Raw genomic sequence first — 23595 nt, 5'->3', positions numbered from 1 at the left:
CACATCGATTTCCTCGCCGGGTCGCCGAGCCGTTTGGCGCCCTCTGGTAGTCGCGTGGGTAATTGCAACCGCTCGTACCGCCGTCTGGTGGTTGCATTAAGTCATCACAACTGCCCCGCGCGCCGACGCGCACCTAGTGGCCAGATCGGGTGATTACACCGGACCGCCGACGTCTACCTCCCTCTGGTGGACGTTCGTGGTCATTACCCTCTCACCAAGTCACGCCCCTTTCGCTCCACAAACCCGCACACACACACACACACATCGCTCCCCACACTCGAACACACACACACCCACTCACACACATCGCTCCCCCACACTCGAACACACACACACACACACACACACACTCACACACACACACACACACTTTATTAGCTGGCTTTGTTTTGTATTGTGTTGTTTTATGAGATCTTGCTTGATGTTTATTGATTAGATGTGATTCATAGATTGATGATTTAGGAATAGACGTTTGTTAATAAACACTTAATAGTTGAATTGAACGATTCTTGGTGGTTTTTGTGTGCTTTTCAGCGACAACTGCTGGTTGTAACAGTCAGTGCTCGGATTTACAGCCTTCCTTTCCTGCTTCAGTTAAATTGCGATTATCATTTCAATCAGAAATAATAATTTAAACATTTTAATTGAACTTTCTTTTTTAAGACTGATGTTTCGTTTAAGACCCTAACTTCAGCTGGTGCCCCGACTTTGATTAAGTAACGGTAATATTCAATTGATTAATAGTTTGAATGGTTTAAATCAATTTCAATGATTTTAACGCTTTGGGTAATTTAACACACCTAGGAGGCGTTGGCGAATGAATGCAGGTTTTCCACGGGAATAACCCGCATTGCTTTTAAATAATTTTAAGTGTTTCATCGCATTTTCTGTGGTTAATTACCCGCACTATTATTGATTGATCTGTTACCCAGTTAACCTAATCACAACTTGAATTGTCTCTAAGCTATTGTTCATTTATTTTTGTTGCAGATAGATAATTTGTATGCTTTATTAATTAATAAATTAGTCAATTTATTCAATTAATACTCAAGAGTGCTTTTAATCATTTTTAAGTGGTTTTCGTGCATCTCAGCATCCAATTATCCAGTATTATTAATTCATAAAGCGCAAGTTTATCCAATTAATAATCCTAACTGCATTTAATTCAATTTCAATGGTTTAGCTCATTCAAATAACTCATTGTATTTAATTAGTAAACCCCGACTTTACTTAATTAATTCCAACTCCTCCTTGATTACTCCCGATTGTTATTAGATAAATAACCAAACTTGTTTGATTAACAATCCATTCTAAATTACTTGCAGATCACCTTCGGTGGTCCACTCCACCGAAGTAATTCAGCCTCCCCTCAGTTATTGACTTACAAATCGCAGGTTTGTTTCATTGATAACTTGAATCATAGGTTGCTCTCCGTAATTTAATCATCACTCGTAATCAAGTACCGTTGTTCATTGATAGGTCAATAGCCATTTGTGACGCCTTCGCAGCTTGAGCTTTTCCCCGGTTACTCCAGCGAGTCGCCTCCTGTGGGTCCACAGGCGCTTCGGTAGGTCACGCCACTGACCCGCAGTTGTCAACAAAGGAGTGACCCGTCACGCCTGTTGACCGGTCGTGCCACTGGTGGACCGCCTTCGCGATTGGACCCCGTGGAGGTTCCTCCCGTCAGGCGACCCTTTTTAGCTCAAAGCTGTTGGCCGATAACTGACTATTTACTCCAATCAACCTTTATAGCTTTGCATAACTTACACTTGGTACATTACCTTAGTAATCTATTACTCCAGTAATCCATTACTTTGGTGGCCTACCGCTAGTGATCAGTAATTGTCAACCCGTAAATAACAATTTACTTCTGTTTGGCGATTCGTTTATATGTAAATTACCTCTGACAGGGTAGAACCTTCCGGTAGCCTACCACTAGGGTAATTTGCATATTCTGATCACACGCTGACCCCAACATAATGGTGCCCCGTGTGAGGGGTGTTGTAAACCAGCATTGTTACGAATAACTGCACAAAATAATCCTGAATCGTTCACTTAAGGTGTAGCCGTTAACTTTATTCTCCCAGAATTGGTTTTCAAGATACACTTTTTCAGCACTGTCGAACAAAGTCACTTGTGGTGTGAAATCAGTTGTGAAGTGGTTAGTGCCTTGCTTTCCCTGCATTCTACGCATGATTAACACGCTGTGTTAAGATTTCTGACTACGATTAATAGACACTAACAATATTGCTCGCCAAGGTGTTAGACGCATCTGACTAACTTGGATAGGGTGCAGCTCGAGCAATTAACGAAACCGAGAGGTTTGTAAGACACAGGTACAGCCGTTACCTGTGCAGTAGCAAAGCTAATTTGCCGTTAACCACAGCTAACGTTGTTGACTTCGGCCGTAAATCTCAACCACTCAATGGAGGGTAAGAGTTCCCGGGCACAGGGAGCCGAGGCTCCGCCGGTGCTAACTGAGCCGGCCATACGAGACGTGGTGTCCCACCTCGTCCGTCTCTCCTTGGAGGAGAAAGCAAATCTCGAACGCTACAGCGTTGAGATTTGCGAAGAAAAGATCCGAGAGCTGGTAAGTTTTGTCAACAACCCAGGGGACAAGCCGGCACGTACAGTGCCGGACGTCCTGGGCCAGATCAGCCTGCTCTACCAGCGTAGAGCAGAGCTACAGTCAAAGGAGGCGGAGGAGCGTACGGATCGGCTGCGTCTGGACAACCAGAGGCTATCCAAGGACAACGCTCGCCTCCGACAGGAGCTGGACGCCTCCAAGGACGAGGATCAGCCTTCAGAGCCCGAGAAGCAACGGGCTCTGCCTCCTCATAAGGAGACGAAGGTCGATGAGTGCACACTAGAGAGTGAGCCTCAGATCCAGGAGTTAAAGGAAAACCTAGAAGAAGCTCAGTCGCTAATCGCGATGGGCATGGAGAGGGAAGAAAATCTCCGACACCAGCTTTACACTGCCACCCTAGGTGCGCAACGTGACCCTAATTGGGGTCGTCGTAATCTGGCTTCGCCAGAGAGGTCTGGCACTATCGACTCCTCATGCGCCACAACGCAGAGGTATGACGCCTCATATAGCTTAGATGGTGATTCTTTTCAGCCCACGCGCAGCCGCAGCACGGTGCGCTTCGACGACTCCGCCACTCCTTCCCATCTGCAGCCCCCACGCGACGCTAGCAGTCGGGAGCAGGGGTCCAGGAGGGTGCCTCTACACCCCAGTAGACCTCCCTTGTATGGCCCTAGCGGCCCCGACCCGCGTCAGACAGCAGTCCACGGGGAACTGTCGTCAGAGGACTCTGACGGCCCCAGTCCCGTGAGGGGGTGGGATGTCCGGACCCGCCAGCTCGAATCCCTCGCAAAGGACATCGAACGCTTTGACCCGAGCAACAAGGACGCGAGTATCGAGGACTACCTCCGTGAGGTTGAACGCTGCCTCCTCGACATCGCACGTCCTTCCATGCGGGAGAAGCTAAAGCTTCTCTGGAAAACAACGTCCAGAACAGTCCATGTTTTCATGGAATCCCTGCCGCCAGACACCCGAGACCGGTACTCCACCCTCTGCCAGGCTCTCCGGGAAGAGTATTCATTGTACAATGACCCTGCTTCGGCAACGTTTGGTGCATTCGCGATCACCCAACGGAAGTCTGAACCTCCAAAGGAGTATTACAGGCGCCTACGAGTGGCCTACTTCCAAGGCCGCAATGCACCGGGGTTGGAGGAAGATCACGCCTTCAAGTCTCTGTTTGTCAACAACCTCCACGACAGTGGGAGGTTCGATGTGGCTCTATTTTGCAGGACCGCCAAACCCACCATGAAGGAACTGCGCCAGCACGCGCAGATGGTGTGGGAATTGCGTCAATGCCCGGGTAAGAAGCCTGACATTGACCAGAGGGTCCTGGAAATGGAGCCAAGGGAAAACACGGATTTGAGGCTTGAGGGCGATGAGTTGCCGACACCCAGAACGAATGCTGGAGGAGGGTCTGGTACACCCTCTCCGTCTGAGCAGAAAGGCGCACAACCAAATCAAAAGGGGGGACAACAGAATCAAAAGGGGGGACAACAGAGCCAGAAGGGTATTCCACCGAATCAAGAGGGTGGAAAATGGGCCAGGTCAGAACAAAACTTCCAACCGAAGAAAGGGCCCGACCCGAATTCAAAGTGGAAAATGAAAGGTTCGGAAAGGGACCACGGTCGCTACAGAGCTGACCAGTTAAAGACTGAGCTACAGCAGTGGGTTCAAACCTGCATCAAAGAGGCTGTACAGAACTTGGACCTGTCCAACCAAAGGGGGCGCCACCCCCCCTCAAGGGGACGGGGACGTAGGCCCCCTCCCTCCTGACTAGAGCGGCGGCCCCGACCCACCACAAACAAGGTTTACCTTGTCGGGTGGGGGGGAGAAACAGGTGAGGCGGGAGAACGTTCAAGAACGACAGCTTCCCAGTCCACCGATTTGCCGTTCCTGACTTTCTTAGGCAATCTCGTGCACCGAGAGAACGCCAACCGCATCTACACATCCGTGGTGGTGGGAGGATGTGTAAACGCCCTCGCGCTGTTAGATTCCGGGTCCGAAATAAGCCTAATGTGTTCAGCCACCTTCGCCGAGCTTGCGAGAGCTCTGCTGTCTCTTGGAAAGCCACTGCAGGTCGAAGCTTGCAGCATTAACATCAGAAGCTTCACTCAGGACACTTCACCCATCACCCAACGCGTCTGGGTGGATGTCACTTTCCAAGAGATGTCTTTGGTGCATCCCATCTATGTCACCACGCTGGACACAGAACCATTACTCATTGGCCAAGATCTCCTTAACCGATTAGCCCCACTGATCGATTGCCGTCGCGGGTACCTTTGGGCCCAAGTACGCAACCCGACTCGAATCGGTCCAGACATGGACCCTCCCTCTTCTGACAGCATGAACGCTGCCATCGAGTCCAGAAGTTCTAATCCCATGTGTACGCCTTCCAAAGAATCTGGCTCAAACACCCCTCTTGTCATGCTCCCTGACGGCCAGCAGTCGCGGCAGTCTAGGAGCTATCAGTCTCTGAGAGAGCATCCATCATTCCTATGCGCACTGGCGAACGATGGATCTCCACTATACAATCCCCACATCGTGGGGGGGGTACACCTGAATGGGACCTTGGTCCCAGAGACACTCTTGGCTCTGTGGTCAGAGAAATCTGCCATTGATGCCGATCTTCTAAAGGATCTGTGCCAACACAACGCACTCCTTGTCCAAGTGCAGCACAGCCATCGCCTGCTTGCTGCAGGGTCGCCGCAGACACTAATCAAAGCAACTGGTGTATGTGCCCTCTCCGTGCAGATAGGGCAGAAGAAAGCCATGCACTATATGAGTGTCGTCCCGCAGCTCCGCCCTCCTTGTCACATAGGAGCGGATCTCCTTGTCAGGCTTGGAGTCCAGCTGGACGCCGTGAACCAGGTTTTGTGGTCACTGGCGAGCGCGGACACGCAGCATCTGACGACCGAGCCGGAGCAAACGGCATCCGGTCAGACGATCCCGCAGGCGTGTCACGCTGCTAGTGAGTTGGAAGCCACAATTCCAGCACGGACAGCCGGGTTCCCAATCCGTCTCGCACTGCTCAAGGGGCAGAGGATGCTTGGCCCACAAGCATTCTTTCAACCCTTACCGTGCTTTTCTGACCTTTGCCTGACAATTTGTGGCACACCCCTTCTAGAGCTAACCAACCGCTCAGCCTACCTGCTAGTCCAGAACCTGACCCACAATCCGGTTCAGGTGAATGCGGGAAAACCACTAGGCGTCTTGGTCGACAGCTCATTTCACGACTTCGAGCTCAGGGTGCCCGTCATTGGCGACCTACCTCCATCCCTCATCAGGGACGAGACACTCGACAAGGTGTTGTACACGTTCCCCACCCGCATGATCACCATTGCTCGTCACGAAGCCCTCGCACAGGAGGCAATCTGTGGTTCAACCCTCAGCACCGAAGGTGACATGATAGTGTACGCGCTGGCGACTCAACCAGAAAGTGCTGAGAACCCCGGTGGGCAGCCAGGGTCTGCACCGGAGGAACCGTACTCTGGTTTTGAGTCAGAGATTGAGCAGCAACTTGAAAAAGCAGATGCTCTCACGACACGGGAACAACGAGAAGCACTCAGAAATGTTTTCCGCGAATTTCAAGCGATCTTTGCTAGGGATGCACATGATTGTGGGGTTACAGACCTTCACCTAGTGCGCATTCCTACCGACCCAATGGCGCCACCATCCTTCGTACGCCAGTACAGAATCCCGCTGGCTGCCTATGAATCCATCCAGGAGATCCTTGACAAACTGCGAGAGAAGAACATTATCCGAGAGTGCAACTCGACGTACAACTCGCCAATCTGGCCAGTATTAAAACCCACTGGTAAATGGCGGCTTACCATCGACTATCGCCCGCTGAACAAACAGGTTCCTCTTTCTCGCTGGCCCATGATCCACCTGGATCAGGAGCTGGCCAAAGTAAAAGGTGCTCGTTTCTTTTCCACAGTCGACGTGGCAAATGGATTTTGGACCATGAAAGTGGATCCATCTGACCAGTACAAACTTGCTTTTTCCTTTGGCAACCGCCAGTACACCTGGAACCGGTGCCCATTCGGCTACTCAAACTCACCATCTGAGTTCAACATCTTCCTCCACAAAGCGATGAGTGACGCCGCCGCCCGAGGCAACCTCATCTATGTGGATGACATCCTCATGAGAAGCTGCACCTTTGAGGAGCATTTAGCCGAGATAAGACACGTCTTGAACCAGCTCCTGGCGGCAGGCGCCAAACTGGCACTTCGCAAAGGTCAGTGGTGCCGTACCAGGGTTGAATACGTGGGGTTAACAGTTGGCGCTGACGGAATCGAACCCCAAGCGGGGAGGATTCGCGCCATCCAAGACATCAAAGCCCCAACTAATGTGTCAGAACTGAGGAGCTTTCTTGGGGTCTGCAACTACTCCCGTCAATTCATCGAGGATTATGCGGACATTGCCAGACCCCTCACAGAACTCCTCCGCAAAGACAAGGCCTTTGAGTGGGGAGCCCCCCAAGAACAATCCTTCCGCCTCATGAAGGAGAAACTCTGCGTGGCACCCTGTCTGGCGTACCCAGATAAGGACAAAGAGTTCCTCCTTGAGGCAGGGTTCTCTGCTCAATGCCTGAGCGCGGCTCTGGCACAGAAGTACGACACAGACAAGAGAGTCGTGGCCTACGCCAGCCGACCTCTTAGCAGTGTAGAGATTAAGTTCTCCGACTGTGAGAAATCTCTCCTCGCCACCGTCTGGGCTGTGGAGCACTTCCGCAGCTACATTGGGGGTCAGAAGGTGACAATCGAAACCTGCCATCAACCAGTCTCTTTCCTGAACAGCCAACGTCTCAGGGAAGGACGCGTGTCCAACAGCCGCATCGCGGCCTGGATGATGGCACTCCAAGGTTATGACATCGAGGTTAAAGACGCACAGACACTTCACCTCGGACGCAAGCCAAGTGATGCAGACCTGATCGCGATGCAGGAACAAGACCCCGTGCTCGTGATTGTCCGACAGCTGGTGGAGGACCTGTACACGGACGGGACCCCACAAGCTCCAGCGGGCAGCCCAACCGAACTGAAAGCCTTCTTCCGCGAGCTGCCACACCTGACGCTAGAGAAGGGCTTGTTGGTTCACACTAAAGGCCAGGGTCCCACCCGTTGGGTGGTTCCCACCGACCACAGGGGAATCATGTTAGCACACGCACATGATTTACCGGTGGGTGGCCACCGCGGCTCCCACGCAACCCTCCAAACCCTCCAGCAGGTGGCATACTGGCCCACCATGGCCCATGACACCAAACTATACGTCCAGAGCTGCCTAGTTTGCTGCCAGTTCCAACCGTCACAACCACTGAACCGAGCCCCACTCCAAAGGAGGGGGGTCACTTTCCCGTGGTCGCACCTGCAAGTAGACTGGGTCGGACCTGTCCCCAAGTCCGCCAGAGGTAACAAATACCTCCTCACAGTCACTTGCTCCTTCACCAAGTGGGTCGAGTGCCTCCCAGCACCCAACGACACAGCCACCACGACCGCTGTGCTCCTTCTGAACCACGTGTTCAGCCGCTGGGGACTTCCCCTTTCCATCGACTCCGACAGAGGTACTCACTTCACGTCCCAAGTCATGACAAACCTGTACCACATCTTAGGAGTGGAGGTAAAATTCCATCTGGCATACCACCCCCAGTCATCTGGTCAAGTTGAACGGGCCAACCGTACCATCACGCACATGCTCAGGAAGTATGTCAGCAGCAATGGTAAGGATTGGGACGTGAAACTCCCCCTGGTGCTCATGGCCATTCGGTCCACCCCGCACCGCTCCACAGGAGTCACTCCCTTTGAGATGATGACCGGCAGGGAAATGACCCTTCCACTCCACTTGTTGTACCACCCCGAAGATGTCAGTGTGGCCACAGCCTACACTGCACATCAATACGTGACCGATTTGCGGGAACACCTTAAAACCACCTTCTCCTGGGCCCAAGGAAACTTGGAAGCCAGCGCTCAGGGGGCAAAGGCCTACTATGATCGCGCTGCATCCCCAAAGGAGTACCAGGTGGGCGACAAGGTGTTCTACTTCAAATATGCTCATCCCGCAGGGACCTCAAGGAAGTTCCTCCCGAGGTGGTCGGGCCCGTTTGAAATCGTGGGGAAACTGTCACCGGTGGCTTACCGGATCAGGATCCCAAAGCTAAGACAACCCCCGGTATACAAATGGGTCCATGCAAATCAGATCAAACCATTCAAGCCATTCAGTCTCCCGGGCCGAGAGGTTGAAACCCCTCCAAGCGAGGGGGGAGAACTTCTCGGCCAAGACCAATAACAAGCTCACTAGTAGGGCCTGGCAACTTGCATGCAAATAACACCCTGCATGCACTAACCCTGCTACCACCATCCACTCCCCAATAGTGATCACATCTCTCCGCTTCATCTGTTCCAGGATGGATCTCCCTTGGATTTTTGGCATCCTGCTCAGCCTCCGAGTCACCTCATCCATGGTGATAGTTGAACCAGGCCCCCCAACGGGCATCATCCTTCAGGGGTCGCCTGGACTTCTCATCACCCGGTGCGGCTTATACACCCAGAGGTTCTACGTGCGCCTAGACCCCTGGGATGTAGACCGCAACCACATCCGCAAGCCCCCCCAGCTGACTGAGGGAAGGCTAAGCGGAATCCAGACCACCGACACCATCGAGCATGCGAAACAGGCAACGGTTCACATGCTTGAACAGTTGGACAAATTCATGGTCACTGAGAAAGACCTCAGCGACGGTAAGCGACCCAAGCGGTTCCTCGGTGCACTGCTCTCCGCAGCAGCAGGCATCGGCTCGCTGTTCTCGATTGGCCTCTCCGCAGCCAACTCGGTCAGCCTGAAGGCCCTTCAGAGACATGTCGGGGAACTCGAAGAAGAAATGCCGGAAATCCAACAGAGACTCCTAATACAGAGTGAACAGTTACAAGGCTTGACCAAAACGGTTCAGGGAACCATACTCACTGTAAACTTGCATTCTGCTTTAATCAATAACACCTTGCATGCCTTAACAACCTTGTCAAGTATCGTCAGTGAGGACATAACGTATGTGCGAATAGTCAGGGATCTTATGCAAGATCTCCTTAGAGAAGTCAGTTCCTCCGTGAGTAGCCTCAGTACCGGGAAGATCCCCACGTACTTAGTTCCACTAACACTGGTTGAACAGATTCTCAAGACCACTACCACCACTGTTGTACAACCTTCACAGGTACATCTGGCATATAGTCTCGGCAGTGCTATTCCGATCTCTGTGAACCCACAGAACCTAGAGTTAGGATTTATCCTAAACCTACCAATCATTGAAAAGCAGAATGTGTACCGTTTAAAAACCGTATTGAATGTGGGATTCTGGGAGGGTAACACACACGTACACCTCCGAACGCCACCCACACTCGCCTACCACGACGACAACCCCTCACTCTACCTGGTCCCCAATCTCAGCATGTGCACAAACACCAAAGACATTCACTGGATCTGTCCCAGCAACCCTTTCATTAGAGATGTCACCAACTATCTATGTGGGCTGAGGGCAGACGCCCCGGAGCAGAAATGTCAAGGTAGTTTGTCCATCAAAGATGAAGGAACCGAGACCAGAGTAGAGAGAGCAGGTAGTCGATGGCTCGTCAACACACCTCATTCTGAAGCGACCATGTCCTACGACCGCCATGATATAGCCACCAAGCTCACCCTGCCCAATCAAACAATATTCCTCAATGTCCCACCAGGGGCTACAGTACACATTGACGACATAATCCTCCATCATCTCGATGCCGACCGACACGAGGTGGAGATTGAGATGATGGATGCATTCGTCGGGCACAATTTCACAATTGATGCCACCCTCCAAAGCCAGCTTCTGGCTGAGGGAACCAAATTGATTAAATTCAATTTAAAGCCCACAGGGCTCTCAGCCACTTTCCCTAGGCGGGCAGGTGGACACCCATACCAAGACCATCCCATCAGCATGGCAGCGCTCGGAATGTTGCTCAGTGGCTGGATCATCACGGCCGTAGTGGCGTACGCGATGTACAAGTACATCCAGAAACTACAGGCCCGACTGGATTCCCTGACCCTGGTCTCGCCACGTTTTGTGGGCCCATCCACAAACACACAATAGGCCAGCCCTCACCCAACCAAGAGGTGAAGGCACGGCCTACTAACCCTTTTCCTAACCACCCGTTCCCTTCCTATTTCTCACTCTCCTGTCCCTTTCCTACCTCTTTCATGTTCACTGGTGACGACCCTTAAGAAATGAAATGTATGTGTGCTTAGATAGTTAGAATAGAAATAGTAAGTCTGCCCAGACTAGCCTTAGCCTGCCCAGACTAGCCCAGCCTGCTCAGGAAATAACCTCACATGTGAACTGGTGGACAGAGAAGGACAGTATGTTTCACAGGACATGGGGACGTTCACAGATTCTATGGATTGTTCGGCCCAGGTTTGCTCCAAAGACTGTGACCTGCATCCCACTCTTCGGAACAAAGGGGGGATGTTGGAGCCAAAATCCTTTGTTCACTCACCCTCATGAGGAAGGGGGGGGGGGGCGAGGAGGGGGGTGAGCCACGTTTCTTTGAGAACAAAGAAACCATGTGCTCAACCCTGGAAAATTCGCCATTGATCACATGACCCCCCCCTGGGGGGCCCCCGGGTCCCCCCTCCTCTAGCTGCGGCACTGCAGCTCGACGGCAGGGGGACCCAAAATCCCGTCATCACCGGGTCACCGGCCCGGTGACGCGCAAGCCAACCCCGCGTGGATTGGCTGAACCACGGCCAACGCCGCGGGGAGCCCGGAAGACATCATAACGGTATAAATTCAGGCCCGGGAAGAGATCCAGCCTCTTCCAAAACGAAATCGCGTCAACCCAGACGCACCTTTTCGTAAGGAGACAAAGCGCCTCGTGTTAACGCACCTGGACCGGGCCTGAATTTTCTTCACCTCGCTGGACGAGCTCAAGAAAAGCGGGAATTCCCTTTATTTTTGGTTTCCCCTTCTTTTTTTCTTCCTTTTTTTGTTTGCATCATCCGGACCCCGAGCGCGCGCTGCAACCGCACGCTCGTCTGCAGACCGACCTGAGCATCGCTTCTTCACTCCCCCCCTCATCGCAAGAAGCTGCTGATCGCCCCTCGGATCACACTACGGGTTTCCCCTCCGTAGTCCACGTCAGGTCTCTATTTTCTGGGACGCCAGAGAACCGCCCGCGGCCACAAATCGACGGATTTCACCTGGCCACGGAAGCACGTTTCCCCCTCGTCCAACCAAGTAAGGCTTAGAGTCTGGGCAGGAATTAGAATAACGTGATATTATTATTGCTGTGTGTTTATTGTTGGTACTTGTAACTTTGGGACGCCGATCCCTGTTTCTGAGTACTTTTGTGTCTACGCGTGGACGGCCATCCACGCGAATCATCGCACGCACGCGCGAGCCTCCTCATCCTCAGCTCACGCTTCTGCTCCCAGAGTCCATATCTGCCTGAACAGCCGTTTTTGGACTCTGTACGTGTAAGCTGAGGCGGTCGCGTCAGTGTACACAGTCAGACACCCCCTCCTCTCTCCTCTCTCTCTCTCCTCTTCTCCTCTGTTTCCCTGTTCACTAACCAGCGCACGGTACGGCCGCCGCTGCCTCCAAGCGCCTCCTTTCAGTGCGTCCCTGGGACCGTGTGTAGTTCACTGCGGCTCGGATTTCTCGGCCACAAGGAATCCGGCGCGCTCCCGACGGCTACGGCCCGTGCGGAGCTCAGTGACGTCACGCTATCCCAGGCAGAGCACGCCGAGCGCCTCTGGTGACCGGGTGGGTAATCACATCGATTTCCTCGCCGGGTCGCCGAGCCGTTTGGCGCCCTCTGGTAGTCGCGTGGGTAATTGCAACCGCTCGTACCGCCGTCTGGTGGTTGCATTAAGTCATCACAACTGCCCCGCGCGCCGACGCGCACCTAGTGGCCAGATCGGGTGATTACACCGGACCGCCGACGTCTACCTCCCTCTGGTGGACGTTCGTGGTCATTACCCTCTCACCAAGTCACGCCCCTTTCGCTCCACAAACCCGCACACACACACACACACATCGCTCCCCACACTCGAACACACACACACCCACTCACACACATCGCTCCCCCACACTCGAACACACACACACACACACACACACACTCACACACACACACACACACTTTATTAGCTGGCTTTGTTTTGTATTGTGTTGTTTTATGAGATCTTGCTTGATGTTTATTGATTAGATGTGATTCATAGATTGATGATTTAGGAATAGACGTTTGTTAATAAACACTTAATAGTTGAATTGAACGATTCTTGGTGGTTTTTGTGTGCTTTTCAGCGACAACTGCTGGTTGTAACAGTCAGTGCTCGGATTTACAGCCTTCCTTTCCTGCTTCAGTTAAATTGCGATTATCATTTCAATCAGAAATAATAATTTAAACATTTTAATTGAACTTTCTTTTTTAAGACTGATGTTTCGTTTAAGACCCTAACTTCAGCTGGTGCCCCGACTTTGATTAAGTAACGGTAATATTCAATTGATTAATAGTTTGAATGGTTTAAATCAATTTCAATGATTTTAACGCTTTGGGTAATTTAACACACCTAGGAGGCGTTGGCGAATGAATGCAGGTTTTCCACGGGAATAACCCGCATTGCTTTTAAATAATTTTAAGTGTTTCATCGCATTTTCTGTGGTTAATTACCCGCACTATTATTGATTGATCTGTTACCCAGTTAACCTAATCACAACTTGAATTGTCTCTAAGCTATTGTTCATTTATTTTTGTTGCAGATAGATAATTTGTATGCTTTATTAATTAATAAATTAGTCAATTTATTCAATTAATACTCAAGAGTGCTTTTAATCATTTTTAAGTGGTTTTCGTGCATCTCAGCATCCAATTATCCAGTATTATTAATTCATAAAGCGCAAGTTTATCCAATTAATAATCCTAACTGCATTTAATTCAATTTCAATGGTTTAGCTCATTCAAATAACTCATTGTATTTAATTAGTAAACCCCGACTTTACTTAATTAATTCCAACTCCTCCTTGATTACTCCCGATTGTTATTAGATAAATAACCAAACTTGTTTGATTAACAATCCATTCTAAATTACTTGCAGATCACCTTCGGTGGTCCACTCCACCGAAGTAATTCAGCCTCCCCTCAGTTATTGACTTACAAATCGCAGGTTTGTTTCATTGATAACTTGAATCATAGGTTGCTCTCCGTAATTTAATCATCACTCGTAATCAAGTACCGTTGTTCATTGATAGGTCAATAGCCATTTGTGACGCCTTCGCAGCTTGAGCTTTTCCCCGGTTACTCCAGCGAGTCGCCTCCTGTGGGTCCACAGGCGCTTCGGTAGGTCACGCCACTGACCCGCAGTTGTCAACAAAGGAGTGACCCGTCACGCCTGTTGACCGGTCGTGCCACTGGTGGACCGCCTTCGCGATTGGACCCCGTGGAGGTTCCTCCCGTCAGGCGACCCTTTTTAGCTCAAAGCTGTTGGCCGATAACTGACTATTTACTCCAATCAACCTTTATAGCTTTGCATAACTTACACTTGGTACATTACCTTAGTAATCTATTACTCCAGTAATCCATTACTTTGGTGGCCTACCGCTAGTGATCAGTAATTGTCAACCCGTAAATAACAATTTACTTCTGTTTGGCGATTCGTTTATATGTAAATTACCTCTGACAGGGTAGAACCTTCCGGTAGCCTACCACTAGGGTAATTTGCATATTCTGATCACACGCTGACCCCAACAATAATGATGTTACAATATCCCCCTGTTATTTCTACACTCATCAACTATAAAGTAAATATAATTTTGGACACTTTCTATATTTTGAATGTAATAATTATGACCTATGGTTGAAAAATTGGAAATACATGTGATCTGATACCCGGCTAGCTCAGTTGGTAGAGCATGACACTCACAATCTCAGCGTAGTGGGTTCGTGTCCCACGCCGGGTGCCACCTTCCTGTAGGCTCACCACCTGCAGGAAGGTTCTTAATCGGTGCGATGTGATCTGGGTGACAGTGCTCAGTGCTCGCCACCCCCGCGACCCGGAAATGGATAAGCGGAAGAAAATGGATGTGATCTGATCTTATAAAATGGAATGTTTTTAAGTTGGCTTGAAATATTTCAGTTCATATATATATATAAAATAAATCTAAAATAAAGCAATGTATTTGAACTACAGTATGTGGAAAATTCACTGTTCTATTGTAGTCTTTTTGAGATTTTTTTCCTTTATAAATTCCACCAGAAGTGTTTTTATTCAACATATTTGGTGGTCAAGGCGGCATTAGTGTGTGCACAAGCAGCATTTTACTGATGATTGAGGGTCCAAAGAAATTAATCAGAAGTGTGAAAAGTGTTGAAAACCTTTAAATTTAGAAGTGATTATCATGATGTGGGAAAACCTATGTTTCATTTTAATGTCGCTCATGAATGAACTCAGTCTTAATCACATTGCTACTACAAACTAAAAGCAATAAATCCTGGATTATTCAGTTCACAGCCACCAATCTGATGTAATATGATATTAGAGTACGGAAACTAACCAGGATTTTTGTTCACAGCTAGATATTGGCTCATCCGATGTCACTCCACTTTCATTTAAAAGAAAGAAAAAGAAAATAAGATGGAATTAAACTGCAAAAACAGTTCTCTAGAATTTCAATATTACACAATAACCATTAATCATCACATTAACCGTTACAGTACTTTGTCATGAACAGAAGCTTCCCTGAATTTGCTCCACGCTGCTGCTGTAGAGCCAGATCAATGTCATCAAAGCCCTGGCAGCCGTCAAACCCGACTGCCCCAGGGCCAGAGACAGGGAGATTCCTTTCTCGCCTCCCACGGTGAAACTTGTTTGTGTTTCTCTCCTCACAAACTGACTGATAGCCATCTGGTACATCTCCGCAGTGTTTTCACAGTGCCATTAAGAGTTATTTGTTCAGTATGTGATTATCTATTATACTTTCATGTTCCTGCTGGTAATCAGCTGACTCACACTCTCAGCCAGTTATTTATCCTCAGTGTCATTCCAAGTTGAATACTTCGGGTTTCAAATCCAGGACAATCACTGCACAAATGCTGCTCCCACCTCGGATTAGTGAGACGGCAAAATCCTTCTATTACTCTGACATCTTCCAAACGTGTAAAGAACTTGAACATCTTGGTGGGGACTTTTTGATTCAGTTTAATTATGTATTTGTTATTACTCTTGTCTTAAATTGTCATTGTTTTATGTTACGTCAGTCTGCTGCATTTTGATTAGTTGGTGAGTAGCTGCGCAGTGGCCGTTGTGGCACTGTCAGAAACGCAGCATATTTCAGTTCCTTTCTGATTTGGAGGCTAAAATATGTATTCATAGGACTGAATGTATTGTAAGGGAAGATTAAAAATGATATAATAGACTTCAGTGCAATACTGTAAGTGTAACAGTAACAGACTATATAAGAAGACTTATCAGATATGAGAAATGATGGGTTTTGAATTGGTTATGGAACAATATCTCATAATGTGAAAAAAACCAACAAAAAAAATCCTTCAATCATTCAAATTTCACGGCTTTGCGTAACCTTTTTTCCAGCATTAGTCACACCTGACTTTTTGATACAAGATGTTTTCTGTATGCTGTGATTGTTAATGGCTGTTGACATCTGTAGGGAGTAAAGGTTTAACACATTCCCTGCGAGTTAAAGGCTTTTGAATTGAAATATGTGGGACCTGTTGTTTTGAAAATGGTTTTTGATACTTTTTCTTTCGAGGTACAAATTTGGAAAATATTCTTTAAAATAAGGATCTTTTCACTTTACTTCCATAAAAATCTCTTTTCATCTCAGTATATAGTGAGCATCACCAATCCTTTCGTGACATACTGTTGCAAAACAAGAGTGATTATCAGAGTAACACTGTCCGTTTGGAACTGGATTAAAGTGGCACCTCCCAGTGCTCCAATTAACTCGACTTCAACACATGCCACTGTGGTAGTTCTCAGTCAGGCCAAGAGTAAAAGTAGACCAGCAGCGGGCTGGAAGCTTTTGTTTGTGTTTGACACCGGGCCAACTTAAACTTCACCACACAACACGTCACGCGTCTTTAAATGTTTTGTGCAGACCTGCGCATGAATGCAATGTCTGTGACGTAACCACATTTAACTTGCTCCTTTGCGAGTTTACAGAGATGAAAAAAAAAAAAGAAAAGTCGTCAGCAGCATTTAATGTGTTTACATGTGTCGGCCCAGCGAGGCAGCTTCTCCCGGGGGCCCCTGAGGATTTTATGAGTTGCGCCTGTCCAGAAATCAGCAGATGTTCGCTTCCACTGCTTTCTGGTAATGACCTGCTGACTGAATAGGATTCAGCTTGTATCTCTGACTAAGTAGTGTCTCTCAGCAGGGAACAGATCTGACGCACGCTGCTCCTTAAAAAGCCAAGCACGATGGACTCTTTTGTCAGACGTGTAAAAGGCTCAGGGCTTTAAACGTCTCACAGGCACAATGCCAAAGCTCTGTTTGTTGTCATCAATCAAGTAAATGCTCTTGACTTTTAGTGTCATAATCCCTGTATCAGCCTCAGCAGGGTTAGATAAATTACAAAATGCTACTAGTTAAATAAAGTTACTCTGCCGGAATCCCCATGGGAAAAGTGAAGAAACTGGGAGCCAGTTTTAGTTGTTCACGTACATCTCTAATACCTTGTCACTACCGTTCTGAATGAAATTCCTCATTACACTCAGACAAACACGTATTTCCATCATTTATATTTCGCGATACAAACACGGGTTTGTTGATATCTTGCAGTCACTGAAATGCCCGAAGATTTCCGAAGCAAGATTCCGTCTGTACACTTACACAAAGTCTAACTTATTTTGGGCTAAATCGGTCAAATGTTGATATTTTTTCTGCCGCTGCCGCAGCACCGTCTTCGATATCCCAGAGACCAATGCAGAAGGTTTCGGAAGATGTCAGCAAAACCAAAACACAGTTTGATGGCCAGTTTGTTTGTAAACATATCGACTTTATTATGATCGATATTGGCAACTGTGGTTTGGAATTTATTGGAAATGAGTGGTAATAGTTTTCGTGTATTGGTTTATTCTCTGTGTAGAAGTAATACATTTTAATGGGAAGTATATTCAAGAAAAAATTCTGGTCGAGTGACTTTAGAAGGTAGTGAAGTTACATCAATAGTTAATTTAGAAATTCCTTGTAAATTGGAAATGTAACATCTATGTGACTTTAAATAGTGAATTGATTTTAGGATGTCTCAATAGTTGTGACGCATTATTTGAGCTGTCAGGACGGATCAGTATTATGACTGATTGACTGAATAGCGTTAATCTTAAGTTAGTTGGAAGTGGGATCGTGCTGCACACATGTTGCTCTGGTCTGTTGGAGTTCATCCATCTTAATTAAAGTCAACTCCTCTCAACTGCAAGTGTTCCCGCGAGGAGGATACAGTTTTCAGCGGTAATGCAGAACTTGGCAACTTTTATTGGAAGAAACAGGAAAGACAAGGACTAAGAGCAGCAGTTTTTAAAAGTCAAGCTAATGTCTTTTGACACGTCTACGACACTGTGTTATCAGCAGGAGCAAGAAATAGAAAGACAGCAGCTCCCCCGACTCTTTTCATCTTCGACGAAAGTAACAAGTCAGAACTTCATGGAAACATCACTAATTGGAACTGCAAAGTCAATTCCATAGTACTTATTCGAGTACTCACTTAGTGCTGCTTTACTACTAAAAGAGAAGGGACTCTTAGAGATACTGTTTGCAAGAAAATGGACAGAGTTCAATCATTGCATCTGCCAGAAAACAGAGCGAGAGAGATTTAATGAGATTTTCCTTCATTGTCCCTCTCATTTTACAACACAGACATGCTGAGCCCGTCATGTCTGCTCTCAAGCGTCACATCTTGCTGCTGCATGTGATTCACATTTTCTAGCTCTTGCCCTCAAACGCCTATTAAAATACTTCATATATAGACAGACAAGCTCAGATAGGGCAACATACAACACTAACACATATTCAGTGGTAGAAGTAGCAAATTAGAAATATTCATATTATTGTATCTAAGTAGGAATAGGGGGTATTTCAAACATGCAATTTTACAAAAAACAAAAAAAACAACAATTTACAACATGTAATCTACTTTGTTATTCTAAGGTTGGTCTACTTTGGTTATAGGTTGTGTTATAAAATGCGTTTCTTTACCAAACGAACAGATATTTTGATGATGAGGCCAGTCAGGCAGGGCATGACGCAACCAGACAGGTGAGGTCAAGTGGACTTTTTGTGCTCTTTGTTGCCATGTTGCCAGACATACTTTATTGTATGTCTGAGAAATGTGCTTTCAATATAAATGTTTTACACAGATAATTGAATGTAATTCCTGCTCTTAAGATTGCAAGGAACTGTAACTTAAAAAGTAACTAATATTTTGAGGGTTAGATACTTTTTAGTGCCTTTCCTAGTCAGTGACAACAATTTCACATGATGTAACAGTAGCTGTGCTCAAGTGCACATTTTCGGCACGGCATCCACCTTTGCACGGCATCGCCCAACCTTTTTAAGACAGGATAAAGAAGAGAAAACTTGACTGTTCGACTGGAGCAAATATGGGGCAAAAAGCAGCCTCATTATTTTCAAAGCGTTCAACAGCTGATAGGAACAAGTATGGGTCCACGGCACACAACCCTAATCATCATTAACCAGCCGCCTGCTGCCGCCGTGTCCGCACACGACACACGGCAAGACGTCAGACGACACCTCAGAGACGCCTGGCTGTCACTGCTCAGTGCTCACACCCCGTCCTTCACACAGCGACGTGATAAAACAGGACCTCGTGCACAGCCTAAAACACTGATTACACACACACACACACACACACACACACACACACACACACACACACACACACACACACACACACACACACACACACACACACACACACACACACACACACACACACACACACTCGCTCACAAAACAAAATATTCAGTCACTCAGAACATTATGTTGCCGACAATATTTGGATGTACTGTGCTTTGCTTTCCAGGCGGTAAAAGCGGATTCGAGTCATATATTTAGTCCGCCATCCTGCACCTTTGTCAGGCTTTTACTGCCATGTGATCATTTGGGTGCACAAATGTGCTTTTATGCATTTTTCCGGAGTACAGCTCCTTGCTCAATGGCACAGTGTGTTCTGCATGTAGCGAAAAAAAAAAACTAAACAAAAAAAGCAGGCAAATGTTTTATTTTAGGAGTTTGTTGAGCTTTAAAAGCAAAACATTTTGTGCTTCAACACGCTACACTGGTATGTTAGAGGACTACTTTCCTCTCGCACTGCATACAGCTCCGGAGTGTTTGAAACCATCTAATGATGTTTAATTAGCTCTCATGGGTGTGGAATTATTTTGGCTCTGCTATAGTTAATGCTATCACTTTCAGATTTACAAAATTAGCCACATTTCTGCTGCATGAATTATTGTGATTTTGTTTAGTAAGTTTAGAGTACAACATTTTGCTGTCTGCCGAAAAGGGCTTCAGCAGAGAGAATTACAGAAAGCAATTTGCCCCACTATGGTCAACGAGGACAAATTGAATTGCAATAAACCCCCTGTAATGTAGTCATAAAATACTTTTACTTTGAGTATTATCATTGGAGTAACATTCAACATAATCTCATCTAATCACTGTGTTGTATTATCATCCAATTGTCACATGTCCAGGTGATCTAGAGTAAATATTCAAACTCTAACAATGGGTTTTCAGGAGTGAGGCACCAATCTCCACCGGCTCTTTAATGGTGTAAAGGTTATAAACCGAAGCCATTGGCTGGAGTGGTATTTTCCCATAGGTTGGGAGGTTACGAACACGCCACTGATAGGCTGCTACTGAATGGTGTTAGTAGGAAGCCATCTGCTCCTGTTTATGGTCCATTAACCCCGCTACCCCCCCCCCCCCCCCCCCCCCCTCCCCCCCGGATAACCAGGCTGCCACCACAGCAACAGGTTCAAGAGATCTAACTGGGTCAATACTTAGAATTTCTTGATGGGGGGGGGGGGGGGAGATGTCCATGTCTTTGTTATGCTTCAGGTTGTTCCTTACTCAATAAGATAACTGGAAAGTCCTTACCTTCCCAGCAGTCCATAGGCATATTGTGAATCTGCCAGCAGTAATGTGATCTCGTTCCGCTGCATGGACATGACACACTCCTCCAAAGCCTACAGGTGTCAAAAAACAAGTTATTTGGCCGAGTGACTGAGCAGGTTTTTACCTAATTACACACACAGCACAGTTATGCCTAACTTTGAGTGGTAAATATCGATGTCCCGAATTGACTGAAACACTAGATGATGACTTCACATTTTCAAATATGAGAAGCACTGTTGTGCTCAATTGTTTTTGACTACGATGATAGAAACGTCTCAGTAATTGTTGAAGGCATCTTGATGAAATGTGATTACACTTGTCCAGGTTTGTGATGAAAGCAGTTCGGGGTGGAAGGTGCAGTCCAGTGAAAGCTCTGTTTTATTCAGATTCTAATATGCATTTACTTGATGGTTTTTGTCCGGTCTGCTGGTCAATATACGGGTGATAGTTAAGCAGGGGAGACTGATCCCCTCATACCTCCACTGCACTTTCTGTTTTGTAATGATTTGCATGGAGCTGTCATTCTGAATGTGCCATATAAACCACTTGTCAATATATTCTGATTTAGCTAATACAGAGGACGAGAGCGACTAACATGTGGACTTTTGTTGACCTATATTTTTCTCTGGGTCACGCAAGTACACGCAAAAACAAATGAGTCGAATGTGATTCTGTCTGAGACACTGATGGGCTGCAAGTCTTCACCTGGTTTACATCTCCCTCTCCGATAACAAAAACAAGCTTGCTGTCCTTCTCCACCACGGTGCGGTCCTCCAGGACGCACTGCATCTTCACAATGACCTCCTGACCCCAGGTGGGGTGCAGGGCCTGCGAGTTCCCAGACTGCAGCACCTTCTTCCTCAACAGCCGGTCCTCTGCATGAGGAAGGAAGATAAGGTCAGGCTGGAGGAAGTGGGATTAATCTGCCAGTTGTTGGTAAACACGTACACAGAAGTATTCACAAACATGCCAGGCCTGAGCTCAGTCACGTACTGGCCACTCATTTGTGTCTGTTGTCAAATCTTTTACATACAAAATGAAATATGAAGGTTAAAATGTCTTGATTAGACTTTTCGGCATCATTTGTCCCCGATGTGTCCATACTTATGATGACTCTCACCTGTGATGTCGGTCCAGTTTTCTGCCACAAACAGCTCCTCAAAGGTTGTGGAAGTCCACTCCTCCATTGCATATGCTGGGAATAGACTCTCTGCCGAGCTGTCCCTCTCCAGCACTTCATCATCCATTGACGGGTCTTGGAATCGAACCATCTTCCAGCTGTTGGTTTTTCTGAGTTTTCTCCGTTCCTTGCATTCTGTCTTTCCACTCTCTCTCTCTGGATCCGGGGCACTTTTGGTCCCGGTGCCTTCACTCGCTTCAACGCAGCTCTCTGCTCCAGCTGGCTCTTCCAAACGCAGCCCCTCACTCTCCTCCGCAGGCCCACGGGGCAGCTGGTTGACATCGACCTGGTTAGCGGGCTCAGAAATGGCCTCCCTTACCTCTGGCTCTGACGGCTCCACTGCAGGGTCCTCAGGCTTTTCACAACATGCCTCTGTTTCCATTTCACCACAGACCGATAGACACCGTCTACATTAGTTTCTTCAAGAGATTCTGTGCCCGTAATGTCCCTCTCACAAGCAGAATAACGGTTCGGTTCCCAAACTATTCTCTGTCAAAAGGAAAAATGCTTCCATGTTTACAAAAATACATGCTCCCTTGTAGTAAATCCAACGCAGACTGCATCCCTAAATCCTGGGTTCGTCAATGTTTTGCTGGGGTTTTTTTTTTTTTTTTTTAAGCTCCGTCCCTCCTGCAGCTGCGTAGTCTCCACAATTCTGCTGCACTTTGACCTCTTCTCTTTCCTGCTTGTCCCAGTCTCCGTCCACGCTGTCCAGTGATGCTGCTGCAATTAAACAACAACAACAACAACAAAAAAAGATCAATGTAAAGAAACTGTGCAGCGCATCGAAGCACTCTCGGGCAGCAGGTTTGTGCAGTGGTAATCTACAGGATTAGAAGAGAAAAACCTAATCTGCCAGAACGTCTGTAAGCTTCTTAATGACTTCACCATCGTGCCGCACAACGTAGTTTCCATGAATGCGAATTGAACCAATGCGATCTCAGGAGATGAAAGCTCTAACTTAATTTACTTTGAGTGACTTTGGGAGATTTTTATTTTCCCTTTTTAAGTAGTGCCACCAGACGCATCCACGTATGAGCTTGCCGGACTGCAAAGAAGGCATAGTATCACAATCTCAATTACATTTTCAATCATCCTGTTGAAATATGAAAGAATTGACTGTAATATATGTCCTCTTAGAAGCAATATGATATTTTCTCTCACAGTAAATCCTGAATAAATGCTAAAATCATGTCAGTCAAAATGTGAGGTGTTGCAGCGTGTGAGATGGATGAGAAAAACATTTTGGTGAATGAAATAAGCGATAAGGTGCAGACCAACGTGAAACTGATAATAATACCTGGACATCTACAGCCTGATGGTAACGCTACAATAAAATCTGACTTTCAAGCTTGTCTCTAATCCACGGCCAAAACATGTTGTCCATGTGGGATTAAATTAATCCAAATACCATTTTTGTCATTTAATTTCTTGGAGACACACACGCACACACGCACACACGCACACACACACACACACACACACACACACACACACACACACACACACACACACACACACACACACACACACACACACACACACACACACACGATTAACATACTGAAAATAATTGAGAATTTCCTTCGGTTCAGAGGATTTGTGGAGTTTATTTTTCACAGTGTTGTGCTTGTCAAGATGTTTTCAATTCACAAAGATT

At 47.3% G+C, this 23595-nt stretch overlaps 1 protein-coding gene across 4 annotated transcripts in view; it reads right to left on the bottom strand.

Moving 5' to 3' along the window:
• The window catches only part of fkbp16 (FKBP prolyl isomerase 16), a 75730-nt gene that overhangs the window by 28329 nt on the left and 23806 nt on the right, over nt 1-23595 (bottom strand). For 3 of the 4 annotated variants that reach the window (XM_080475972.1, XM_080475973.1, XM_080475974.1), the window contains 3 exons: nt 21876-22658; nt 21461-21630; nt 20738-20826 (listed from right to left, as the gene is read on the bottom strand). In XM_080475972.1, the coding sequence (XP_080332098.1) occupies nt 20738-20826; nt 21461-21630; nt 21876-22317 (701 nt within the window). In that variant the 5' untranslated portion in view covers nt 22318-22658. Of the gene's footprint in view, nt 1-20737; nt 20827-21460; nt 21631-21875; nt 22761-23595 lie in introns of those variants that run through there. The other variant, XM_080475971.1, reaches the window with a different exon arrangement.

The sequence above is a fragment of the Lipophrys pholis genome (genome assembly GCF_963383615.2).
Source record: "Lipophrys pholis genome assembly, chromosome: 11".
Taxonomy (NCBI): domain Eukaryota; kingdom Metazoa; phylum Chordata; class Actinopteri; order Blenniiformes; family Blenniidae; genus Lipophrys; species Lipophrys pholis.
Note: the sequence above shows the minus strand (reverse complement) of the source record. Positions and strands in the feature narration are given on the sequence as shown.